At 39.7% G+C, this 13,074-nt stretch overlaps 1 protein-coding gene across 12 annotated transcripts in view; it reads left to right on the plus strand.

Annotated features, from left to right (window-relative positions):
• Positions 1 to 13,074, plus strand: part of GRIN1 (glutamate ionotropic receptor NMDA type subunit 1) — a 120,024-nt gene that overhangs the window by 26,980 nt on the left and 79,970 nt on the right. For 10 of the 12 annotated variants that reach the window (XR_012247439.1, XM_073640483.1, XM_073640484.1 and 7 more), the window contains exons 4-9: positions 4,107 to 4,169; positions 5,062 to 5,162; positions 7,437 to 7,558; positions 7,697 to 7,871; positions 9,295 to 9,439; positions 9,741 to 9,824. Coding sequence is in view for 11 of the 12 variants with exons in the window: in XM_073640483.1 (XP_073496584.1) it covers positions 4,107 to 4,169; positions 5,062 to 5,162; positions 7,437 to 7,558; positions 7,697 to 7,871; positions 9,295 to 9,439; positions 9,741 to 9,824 (690 nt within the window). In the remaining variant the exon portion in view is untranslated. The remainder of the gene's footprint in view (positions 1 to 4,106; positions 4,170 to 5,061; positions 5,163 to 7,436; positions 7,559 to 7,696; positions 7,872 to 9,294; positions 9,440 to 9,740; positions 9,825 to 13,074) is intronic. The other 2 variants (XM_073640474.1, XM_073640481.1) reach the window with 1 other exon arrangement.

Raw genomic sequence — 13,074 nt, forward strand, 5'->3', positions numbered from 1 at the left:
TCACAGCTCACCTCCTCCTCCTGTACAATGACTGATAAGACCTCTATATACAGTAGATAACACAGGATCCACCATTCACAATAGGTGATGTCACAGCTCACCTCCTCCTGTACAATGACTGATAACACCTCTATATACAGTAGATAACACAGGAGCCACCATTCACAACAGGTGATGTCACAGCTCACCTCCTCCTGTACAATGCCTGATAAGACCTCTATATACAGCATATAACACAGGATCCCCCCATTCACAATAGGTGATGTCACAGCTCACCTCCTCCTCCTGTACAATGATTGATAACATCTCTATATTCAGTAGATAACACAGGATCCCCCATTCACAATAGGTGATGTCACAGCTCACCTCCTTCTCTTCCTGTACAATGACTGATACCACCTCCATATACAGTAGATAACACAGGATCCCCCATTCACAATAGGTGATGTCACAGCTCACCTAATCCTCTTGTACAATGACTGATAACATCTCTATATACAGCAGATAACACAGGAGCCACCATTCACAGCAGGTGATATCACAGCTCACTTCCTCCTCCTGTACAATGACTGATAACACCTCTATATACAGTAGAGGACACAGGGTCCACCATTCACAATATCTGATGTCACAGCTCACCTCCTCTTCTCCTGTGCTATGACTGATAACACCTATATATACAGTAGATAACACAGAATGCAGGGGGGGACATATAATTATAATTGGTGCAACCTGTCCAGCTGGCCCAAGAGGTAAGAGGGGCCCATTTTCACCTCCAAAGCAGGAAAAATTGTGCACTATGATGAGCTATTGGACTGCAAAGGGACCATATATTGTTCTTGCACCATAAATAAAACTGGATCCACCATTCACAATACATGATGTCACAGCTCTCCTCCTCCCCCTACTGTACAATGGCTGATAACATCTCTATATATTGTAAATAACACAGCATCCACCATTCACAATGGGTGATGTCACAGCTCACCTCCTCCTCCTCCTTTACAATGACAGATAACACCACTCTACACAATAGATAACACAGGATTCGCTATTCACTTTGGATGATGTAATAGCTCACCTCTGCCTCCTGTACAATTTCAGAGACTGCCTCTATGTAGAGTGGATAACACAGGGTCCACTATTCACAATGGGTGATGTCACAGCTCACCATGTCCTCCTCCTGTACAATGTCAGAGGCCGTATCTATATAGAGTGGATAACACAGCATCCACCATTCACAATAGGTGATGTCACAGCTCACCATCTCCTCCTCCTGTACATTGACTGATAACACCTCTATATGCAGTAAATAACACAGCATCCACCATTCACAATGGGTGATGTCACACCTCACCTCCTCCTCCTGTCCAATGACAGATAACACCACTTTATACAATAGATTACACAGGATTCGCCGTTCACTTTGGATGATGTAATAGCTCACCTCCTCCTCCTGTACAATGTTAGAGACCGCCTCTATATAGAGCAGATAACACAGGATCCACCATTCACAATAGGTGATGGCACAGCTCACCTAATCCTCCTGTACAATGATTGATAACGCCTCTATATAACAGTAGATAACACAGGAGTCACCATTCACAACAGGTAATGTCACAGCTCATCTCCTCCTCCTGTACAATGTTAGAGACCGCCTCTATATAGAGTAGATAACACAGGATCCACCAATCACAATAGGTGATGTTGCAGCTCACCTCCTCCTCCTGTACAATGACTGATAATGCCTCTATATAGAGTAGATAACACAGGATCCACCATTCACAATAGGTGTTGTCACAGATTACCTCCCCCTTCTGTACAATGACTGATTACACCTCTATATACAGTAGATGACACAGGACCCACCATTCACAATAGGTGATGTCGCAGCTCACCTCCTTCCCCTCCATTGACAATAACAATTTCCCATTCTACAGCATGCTCAGACAACGCTTCTATTAAAGCAGCGTCTGAGTCAGTCTATTGCTGCTAATGCCCATGTGAAGAGTAGAAAGTAAGAGTCTAATATCAGGCCTAGTGGCCAGTGTGAAACTTGCAAGATTTATATATATATATATATATATATATATATATATATATATATATATATAATATATATATATATATATATAAAAATATATATATATAGTACAGACCAAAAGTTTGGACACACTTTCTCATTTAAAGATTTTTCTTTTTTTTTTTTATGACTATGAAAATTGTACATTCACACTGAAGGCATCAAAACTATGAATTAACACATGTGGAATTATATACTTAACAAAAAAGTGTGAAACAACTGAAAATATGTCTTATATTCTAGGTTCTTCAAAGTAGCCACCTTTTGCTTTGATGACTGCTTTGCACACTCTTGGCATTCTCTTGATGAGCTTCAAGAGGTAGTCACCGGAAATGGTCTTCCAACAATCTTGAAGGAGTTCCCAGAGATGCTTAGCACTTGTTGGCCCTTTTGCCTTCACTCTGCGGTCCAGCTCACCCCAAACCATCTCGATTGGGTTCTGGTCTGGTGACTGTGGAGGCCAGGTCATCTGGCGTAGCACCCCATCACTCTCCTTCTTGGTCAAATAGCCCTTACACAGCCTGGAGGTGTGTTTGGGGTCATTGTCCTGTTGAAAAATAAATGATGGTCCAACTAAATGCAAACCGGATGGAATAGCATGCCGCTGCAAGATGCTGTGGTAGCCATGCTGGTTCAGTATGCCTTCAATTTTGAATAAATCCCCAACAGTGTGACCAGCAAAGCACCCCCACACCATCACACCTCCTCCTCCATGCTTAACGGTGGGAACCAGGCATGTAGAGTCCATCCGTTCACCTTTTCTGCGTCGCACAAAGACACGGTGGTTGGAACCAAAGATCTCAAATTTGGACTCATCAGACCAAAGCACAGATTTCCACTAGTCTAATGTCCATTCCTTGTGTTCTTTAGCCCAAACAAGTCTCTTCTGCTTGTTGCCTGTCCTTAGCAGTGGTTTCCTAGCAGCTATTTTACCATGAAGGCCTGCTGCACAAAGTCTCCTCTTAACAGTTGTTGAAGAGATGTGTCTGCTGCTAGAACTCTGTGTGGCATTGACCTGGTCTCTAATCTGAGCTGCTGTTAACCTGCGATTTCTGAGGCTGGTGACTCGGATAAACTTATCCTCAGAAGCAGAGGTGACTCTTGGTCTTCCTTTCCTGGGGCGGTCCTCATGTGAGCCAGTTTCTTTGTAGCGCTTGATGGTTTTTGCAACTGCACGTGGGGACACTTTCAAAGTTTTCCCAATTTTTCAGACTGACTGACCTTCATTTCTTAAAGTAATGATGGCCACTCGTTTTTCTTTACTTAGAATTTGTATTATGGCAAGAAAAAAGCAGCTAACAGTCTATTCAGTAGGACTATCAGCTGTGTATCCACCAGACCTCTGCACAACACAACTGATGGTCCCAACCCCATTTATAAGGCAAGAAATCCCACTTATTAAACCTGACAGGGCACACCTGTGAAGTGAAAACCATTTCCGGTGACTACCTCTTGAAGCTCATCAAGAGAATGCCAAGAGTGTGCAAAGCAGTCATCAAAGCAAAAGGTGGCTACTTTGAAGAACCTAGAATATAAGACATATTTTCAGTTGTTTCACACTTTTTTGTTAAGTATATAATTCCACATGTGTTAATTCATAGTTTTGATGCCTTCAGTGTGAATGTACAATTTTCATAGTCATGAAAATACAGAAAAATCTTTAAATGAGAAGGTGTGTCCAAACTTTTGGTCTGTACTGTATATATATATAAATATTAATCAGAAAAAAAAAACATGAAAAAAAAACCACATATAACATCTGATTTAAACAACAGGTCATTTTCTGAAGACACATTCCCTTTAAGTTGACCTCAACCCCCTGCGTACAACAGCTCTGCTGACTATGGTCCACGTTCACTGACATACATCATATGGTTTTTTTGCAAGCTCCAGTGTTATTATCACCCTTTAGCAGAGGTGGAGAGATGAGGTGGATGTTGGATTGCTTTTCTACACACCATATTCAACTGTTTATAATATTCTTCTGTGTCTACATATTTTCTCTGTGCACATTATTCATCAGAGTAAAAAAAGGAACTATGAAAACCTCGAACAACTTTCCTATGACAACAAGCGTGGACCCAAGGTATATATGCATGGAAAATGCACGTAGCCCACCGGTTCTAACTAAGTCACAGACACCCCAAAACCAAAAACAATGCAATCTAAATTCCTCCCTTGCCCCCCACCTAAATTAGGTGGTCCGTGACTGTCTGCTATTTTTGTGCAATCCGGTAATGGATTGGACAAGACAATGGAAAATGTAAGTGCTGAGCCTGCCCCTGCAGTGAACTCTGTTTATTCTTTGATGCTGGAGGGGCTAGCAAAAAATAAAATAAAAAAAATCTAAAAAAGTATTCTAATGTTAAAAAAATCAATTGTGGGCACCTCCAGCAGCTAAAGTTTCCTAGGAATGCATGTGAACCAATGAATTAACCTGCAAGTTTTTTTTTATCATTATTCATTTTTTTTTTAATTAAGGAAGATTTGATTCTACAGTCTAAAAAAAAAATCACTTTTATTCTTCAAAGGTCAATTCTGTGTTAAAAAAAAACAAAAAACATTTTTTTCTCTTTTTTTTATTTCTGATATATTCGTTTTGGTTTTTTGATTTTGGGACGAGGACACTCATTGGATTTTTTTTATCTTTAAATTGCATTTCCAGACTTTTTCTCCTAATATCTTATAAAATGCACGTCTCTTTTTTTTTTCTTATTTTTTTTTTTTGTTTTTCTTTTTGGGTCTTGGCGAACTTCAGTTTGCATGCAGAGTGCAAAATGAAAGCAAGGAAATAAAAATAAAGAAAAAAGAAAAAGGAAAAAATAATAATGAAAGAAAATATTGGACATAGATTTAATAAATAAAGGTCTCTCTTTACTTGTGAGAAGAGTGTGTAACCTTCTTTTTCTAGATAGCATGGCTCTCTCGGGAAGGTATGTATTACCCCTTCTAATTCCATTTGCTCACACTAATCACAGGCAGAAAAAGTTCTTCACTTTGAACCTGGGACCAAAAATGTGACCGCTCTTCTGACCGAAGCGAAAGGACTGGAAGCCAGAGTGATCATCCTCTCTGCTAGGTAAGCTGACACCCTCAACACCTCAGTCTGTGTCACTCACTGACATTTTGGAAATGTTACTTCTCTCTCTTCCCCCTATTTTTCAACAGAGCATCTTTTATATTACCTGAAGTTTTTCTTATAAACAGGACCTGCCTGCTATATTTAACACGTTAAGTAAAGCAAAGCTTAGACTGAAACATGTCTCCTGATGAACTTTTCAATATCTATTTTTTTTTCACTCCTAAAAATATTCTCATGATATTGTTATGATGCCATTAATATTTTGTCCTCAGCTCCTCGTTGCCCAGAAATATATGCATTATTGTCCTAGTTCATGTATCCTTCTTTGTTTTGTTACATTTTTAGTTGTTTGTTGTTGTTTTTAGTTACGCATCTGAAGTGTAGCGTACTAGGTTTCCCATTGGTTGGTGAGTTCTTTATCAATATTGGTTAAAAATATAATTCTGGCTGGGGACCAAACAATGAATCCAATGAAAACACATTGTTTAATAATCTCTGGTTGGCCAATTATTGATTTATATCTAGCTAATATCCATCTATTATAAATCAGTGTCATATCCGTCTACAGTATTGATCAATCTCATATCTATTTATCTATAGTATCTATTTATCTATCTAATATCAATTTATGAATCTCATATATATCTGTCTGTTTATCTATTCTCTTTATGTCACATCTTTATCAGTATTATTTCAAAATATATTCCTGGGTGGAGACCATCTCCAATAGCATCCAATGAAAACTCATTATAATTTCAGAATTTCTGGTTGGTTGTTTATTAATATCTATCTATCTATTTATCTATCTCATATCTATGTCATATTTATCTAATATCTATCTTTCTCATATCTATCTCCTATCTATTTATTGATCATCTATCACATATCAGTTGAGTATCTATTGCTCAAAAAATGGCAGCACTCCAAAATTGAGGTACATTTAGGTAGTTATTAATCCATGACTTACAGCATCAATGTATCACTTCCACCTGGAACCTTTCTTAAGTGGGTGGCACTGAAGCATCGCTACTGTAAGTCTTGGATTAATAAAGACATCTTCACTTTTTGTACCAGAATTTTTGAATTTTGAAGTGCTGCCATATTTTTAAACTATACCGATCGAAGACCCGATCAACGTCCTTGGATTTATCTACTATCTATTGTCTTTATTTGACATTTTTTTCAGTATTGTCTCTAAACATATTCATGAGTGTGGACCGTACCCACTAGTAACACAGGACAATTTCACCACTCTCGGTCGGATGATTATTGCTCTACCCTACTCTTTCAGCATATCCACCACAGATCCCACTGAAATCAAATCAGACATTGGATGGAGTAATAATACCAGAGATGGGGATTTGGTACATGTCACCGTGTAACCTGATAACTATTCCTGGGACCAGTGTTGCCTACTTTATTTTTTATTTTTTCTGGACAGCTTCTCAAAAAATCACGGACAGCAAACATTTTTTTACAGACACATTAGAAAACCATAATAAATCATAAAGATTATGAGTGACTTATGTCTACAGCTTATATTCTGATATGAAGACATCAGCTGCATTCACTAATAACTGCAAAAAAGGATGATAACCACAATCATAATAATCTGTATTAGTGATGAGCGAGAATGCTCGTTATTCGAGATTTACGAGAATGCACGGGTGTTTTCCGAGTATTTTCGGCGTGCTCGAATGTTATGTTAGAGTCACTCCGTGACCATGATTTGCGACTGTTTGACAGCTTTAGTACATGTGAGGAATGCCTAATAAACAAGCATTCCTCACATGTATTAAAGCTATCAAACAGTCGCAAATCATGCACACTATAGTGACTGTAGCATAACATTCAAGCACGCTGCAAATACTCGGCGAGAACCCGAGCATGCTCGCCGAAAGGGTTAACAGAACACGCTCGTTCATCACTAATCTGTATGAGTTTGGCAACCATGCCTGGAACATCTCAGTGTTTACTCCTCTGATGTAAACCATATGGTAACTCTAGACCTCATAGCTGTCTCATTTTCCCACTTTGATATTTATTTTGTTCTCTTAGTAAATAAGGTAAATATTCTGCTTCATACAGAGACTTGTAGCATAGCTAATTGAGGAATTGAGGTCAATGAACGAGTCCAGAACATTCCATGGTGGAATCTGAGATGGGAGCAGTCGCCCTTATTAAACTGCGCTCAATACTACGCGGGGCGGCAGTCCTCTGATGTCATGTATATGCTTTTTTTATCTTTGCCTTACCTTTTTTCCTTTTTAGCGAGGATGATGCCAGCACCATATATAAAACAGCAGCAGTCCTAGAAATGACGGGGCCCGGCTATGTCTGGTTGGTGGGTGAACGAGAGATCTCAGGAAGTGCACTGCGATATGCTCCTGACGGTAATGTAATGTGCTTCCTCGGATGTTATTATTTTTATTAACATTTTAGAGAATTGTTTGTTATGGTGGGTGAGGCCCAAAGCTATTGGATTATTGGGCGAAGGCCGACCTATAACGATCTGTCTCTTCTTCCCCCAGGAGTCATTGGTCTCCAGCTGATCAATGGGAAAAACGAGTCTGCTCATATCAGTGATGCAGTTGCGATTGTGGCTCAGGCGATTCATGATTTGTTTGAAAAGGAAAATATTACTGATCCGCCGAGAGGTTGTGTGGGGAACACCAATATATGGAAAACAGGGCCACTCTTTAAGAGGTGCTTATATATCTATCATAGGAGAGGGGGAGGAGGAAGGACCTGCTCCTTCATAATGGCACACCAGCATAATAAAGTGAGCAGGGTATCAGTGCTTCCTGTGTTCACCTGATAACACTTACTGCCCTTGTTGACCCTTTGGGTATTTGGATCAAAATACCTCTGAGATCAGTTTGAACATCACTTCTAACTCTGGAGGACAGGGAAGAGGGACCATCATATTTTTGCAGCTAAGCCACACACCTAACCCTGTCAAGCCCTTTTTGCGCAACCATACAGAAATAGCGGTTCTAGTGAAGACCCTTAATGTTTTCACACAATTTAATACCCCTTTTATGGCTTCCATGCTGTATGACCCCCCACAATGGACCCTCCATACAATGTGAAGTCTCATACACTGTGTGCAGAATTATTAGGCAAGTTGTATTTTAGAGGATTATTTTTATTACTGATCAACAACTATGTTCTCAATCAACCGAAAAGGCTCATAAATATCCAAGCTTAATATTTTTGGAAGTTGGAGTGGGTTTTTTTTCGATTTGGCTATCTTAGGAGGATATCTGTTTGTGCAGGTAACTATTACTGTGCTGAATTATTAGGCAATTTAATAAAAACCAAATATAATCCCATCTCACTTGTTTATTTTCACCAGGTAAACAAATATCAGTGCACAAAATTTAGAAATAAACATTTCTGACATGCAAAAACAAAAACCAAAAAAATTAGTGAACAATATAGCCACCTTTCTTTATGATGACACTCAACAGCCTTCCATCCATAGATTCTGTCAGTTGCTTGATCTGTTTTTGATCAACATTGCGTGCAGCAGCCACCACAGCCTCCCAGACACTGTTCCGATAGGTGTACTGTTTTCCCTCCCTGTAGATCTCACATTTTATGATGGACCACAGGTTCTCTATGGGGTTCAGATGAGGTGAACAAGGGGGCCATGTCATTATTTTTTCTTCTTTTAGACCTTTACTGGCCAGCCACTCTGCAGAGGGGCAGATCCCCAAACCAGGGAGTCTCCTGCTGGATCCTGGATGGTTAGGAGGCATAGTGTTGACTAAAATCAGTTAAAACTGAGTTGTTTCACAAACATCGAATAAGGATCCAAAGGAGCAGGGGGGACCTTATGAGTCAGAGATGTTAACAAACTTGGTACAACTCTCCAATCTGGGAAAGCGACCTTTACAAAGACCACTTTTGAGGCAAATTGTAGTGTGGATGGGTACACATCTGTATCATATCCCTATGACAAGTACTAGGTAGGAAGTGTTGTCATGAGGTTACAGGTGTATGGTAGACTCGCATAAAAGACACTCATGTGAAAATGTAATGTCGTTCGGTCGTTGCAAAAGTTACCGTGCTGGTGTTTTTGTGAATTGGGCAGGCCAACAGATTTCCATTTTATACTCTGTAGGGTGCTCATGTCTTCCAAGTATCCTGAGGGAGTAACAGGACGAGTAGAGTTTAATGAGGACGGAGATAGGAAATTTGCTAATTATAGCATCATGAACCTGCAGAACCGGAAACTCGTTCAAGTCGGTATATTCAACGGCAGTCATGTGAGTCGAGGCATGGGTGACATTTGGCAATCATATTTCATACCTAAAATAAATCCTACAAATCTATTTTTGGTTTTTATCTAGAATTTTTTTGACTATTTTTTTACTCTAATTTTAGATTATATTGTCATGAAAAGGGTCTTTGTCTTTAATTTTTACTTTTCATTCAATTTTCTGCTATAATTTGCAGTTAAAGGGTTCTTCAATCTTCCCAAATAATATGCAGCTACCTTTTTTGTTGCCCTGTCTAATGGGATTCTAGTTGATTCAGTTAATTTTTTTAATTTTTCCCCCTTTTTAGATTTTACAGAATGACCGAAAAATAATTTGGCCAGGCGGTGAAACAGAGAAACCACAAGGTTACAAAATGTCAACAAATTTGAAGGTAAAAGTTTTTTTTATTTAATTTTCCATGTAGAAAAAAATAGAAAATTCCTATTAAATTTAATGATAATTTATTATAATGATATATTGTGCCTTAAAATGAGTGGTTTATATCTTCAAGGGACACCACAGTCAAAACTGTGTTTATGCCTCATGCAGCAAACAAGGGGGCGTGGCATGAATGAGGGACTATAAGAACACGGTGTCATGTTCCACCCCCTTTTACTAGAAATAACACAGTATCAGTTTTACATGGTTTGATCTTTTAAATGTATTCTCTCCCTATTTGTTGGCAGAGGATTAATCTCTGTACTGTCCAACTGTTCAACAGTGTATATATATTTATTCAGGAACAAAGATAACACAGCTTACAACTGGTATTTCTTATAGCTTAGGATCTTAGCATCTTGTCTGTCAGAAAGGAAAAGAATGTGTTCCAGCTACACACACAATGATCAGGAACTTCCTGGGTTTTTTTTTAACGGTGAGTTATTGGCAATACAGTGGCATGTAAAAGTTTGGGCACCCCTGATCAAAATTACTGTTATTGTGAACAGTTAAGCAAGTTGAAGATGAAATTATCTCTAAAAGGCCTAAAGTTAAAGATGACATATTTCTTTTGTATTTTAGGTAAAAAAAAGTCATTTTTTACATTTTAAAAATTACAAAAAGGAAAATGGGCCTATGCAAAGGTTTGGGCACCCTTTGAGATTTTTGTGTGCTCAGACAACTTTGACCAAGGTTGTTTCAGACCTTAATTAGCCTGTTAGGGTTATGGCTTGTTCACTATCATTGTTAGGTAAGACCAGGTGATGCAAATTTCCCAACTTTATAAAAACCCAGCCTCCTCTAACTTGTGTCAAAAAACAGCAGCCATGGAATCTTCTAAGCAGCTGCCTAGCACTCTGGAAAAAAATGGTGGAGCCCCACAAAGCAGGAGAAGGCTATAAGAAGATAGCAAAGAATTTTCAAGTTGCCCTCTCCTCAGATAAAAATGTTAGTAAGAAATAGCAGTTAACAGGAACAGTGGAGGTCAAGATAAGGTCTGGAAGACCAAGCAAACTCTCAGTGAGAGCTGCTCGTAGGATTGCTAGGGAGGCAAATCAGAACCCCTGATTGACTGCAAAAGACCTTCAGAAAGATTTAGAAGACTCTGGAGTTGTGGTACATTGTTCTACTGTTCAGAGACACCTGCACAAATATGGCCTTCATGGAAGAGTCATCAGAAGAAAAAATCTCCTGCATCCTCACCATAAAATTCAGCATCAGAAGTATGCAAATGAACATCTAAACTAGCCTGATGCATTTTGGAAACAATTCTGTGGACCAAAGAGGTTAAAATAGAAGTCTTTGGCCACAATGATCAAAAGGTATGTGTGCAGAAAAAAGGAAAAGAACATCTCGTCAACTATTAAGCATGGGGGTGGATCAATCATGCTATGGGGTTGTATTGCAGCCAATGACACGGGGAATATTTCACGGGTAGAGGGAAGAATGGATTCAATGAAATTTAAACAAATTCTTGATGCAAACATAACACAATTTATAAAAAAGTTGAAGTGGAAGAGAGGATAGCTTCTACAAATGGATAATGATCCTAAACACACGTCAAAATCCACAACAGACGACCTCAAAAGACGCAATCTGGAGGTTTTACAATAGCCCTCACAGGCCCCTGATCTAAACATCATTGAAAATCTGTAGCTAGACCTCAAAGTAGCAGAGCATGCAAGACAACCCAGGAATCTCACAGAACTGGAAGAAGTGTCCAAGGAAGAATGAATGAAAATCCCTCAAACAAGAATTGAAAGACTCTTATCTGGCTACAAAAAGCATTTACAAGCTGTGATACTTTCAAAAGAGTGTGCTGCTAGGTACTAACCATGCAGGGTGCCCAAATTTTGCATTGGCCCATTTTCCTTTTTGTAAATTTTAAAATGTAAAAGATAAAAAAATACATATTTTTTGCCTAAAATGCAAAGGAAATGTGTCATCTTTTACTTTAGGCCTTTAAGAGATCATTTCATCTTCAACTTGATTAACTGTTCACAAAAACAGTAATTGTGACCAGGGGTGCCAAAACTTTTACATGCCACTGTGTAACACTATTGCTGGAGCCAGAAACTCATCCAGTATTAAACAGTAGTAAATAGTAGTTGATGCAATATATACAATAATAAGCATTACTACAACACCCCGACTCAACAACTACTTATCCTGTTAGTCCCATAGTGATTCTGAATACTTCAAACTTGGCTCATGGAAGTGGCTTTGTCATAACATCAGCTGTCATCTGCTCAGTCTCGCAATAAACAAACTCAATTATGCCACTTTCTATTAAATCATGCAGGTGATGATGTTTAACGTCAATGTGTTTGATTCTCACATTGATCTTCTCACTGCAAGAAAGTTTAATACATCCTTGGTTGTTTTCATAAATCACCTTCAGTTCAGTTGATGGCTTATCAAGATCGCCTAACAAATGACCTCTTGACTTGTGTAGGCTGCAGACTAGTGATGAGTGAACGTGCTCGCCACTGCTCAGTACTCGCCTGAGCATCACGGTGCTTGACAAGCTCAGCACTCGGCGAGTATTTCCGGGTTGCTCGGGCAGTAACTCAGGTCCCCGCACTGCATGTTTGGCGCTCTTTAGAGAGCCAATGAACATACAGCGATTGCTTGCCACGCACTGTAATGCCGTAGCCATGTTGGTTGTGGGCATTACAGTGATTGGCTGGCCGCACAGCGTCATCAGGTCTATATAAGACCTGGCGCCACTATGCTCGTCACAGTCTACCCTAAAACCAGGCAGAGTAGGGAGAGGTGCTGCTGAGTCAGGGAGAGATTTGCTTGTTAATAGTTAGTATAGGTATTCCACAATATATCTATATATTCATCTGAACTAACAGTTCTTCTGAGGACTAATCCAGCTGTATATATTCACTGGTGATAGCAGGAGTTAGGCAGGCAGGCAGTGTATGTGGCAGACTGCAGTGCACATAGTGTAAGTGTTACGCTCACGCCCGGACTGACTGGCGTGAGCGTGGTTAGTGGTCCCACTGGGCCACGAACCGAGGAGTGCCTGGAGGGGCGTGACTAGGCGCCTCACCAGATCCGATCACAAACACACGGCGGCTTCATCGACTCCGTGGTCTGAGGAGGGATGTGGGAGGTGACCCAGGTGCTACTCCAGGTCAGACCCCGGTCACAGCTGTTGACCCACACTGGGGAATGCAGGAACGGGCAGGCAC

The sequence above is a fragment of the Phyllobates terribilis genome, unplaced genomic scaffold, assembly GCF_046119375.1.
Source record: "Phyllobates terribilis strain yellow unplaced genomic scaffold, ASM4611937v1 Scaffold_7__3_contigs__length_470593459, whole genome shotgun sequence".
NCBI classification, from domain to species: Eukaryota; Metazoa; Chordata; class Amphibia; order Anura; family Dendrobatidae; genus Phyllobates; species Phyllobates terribilis.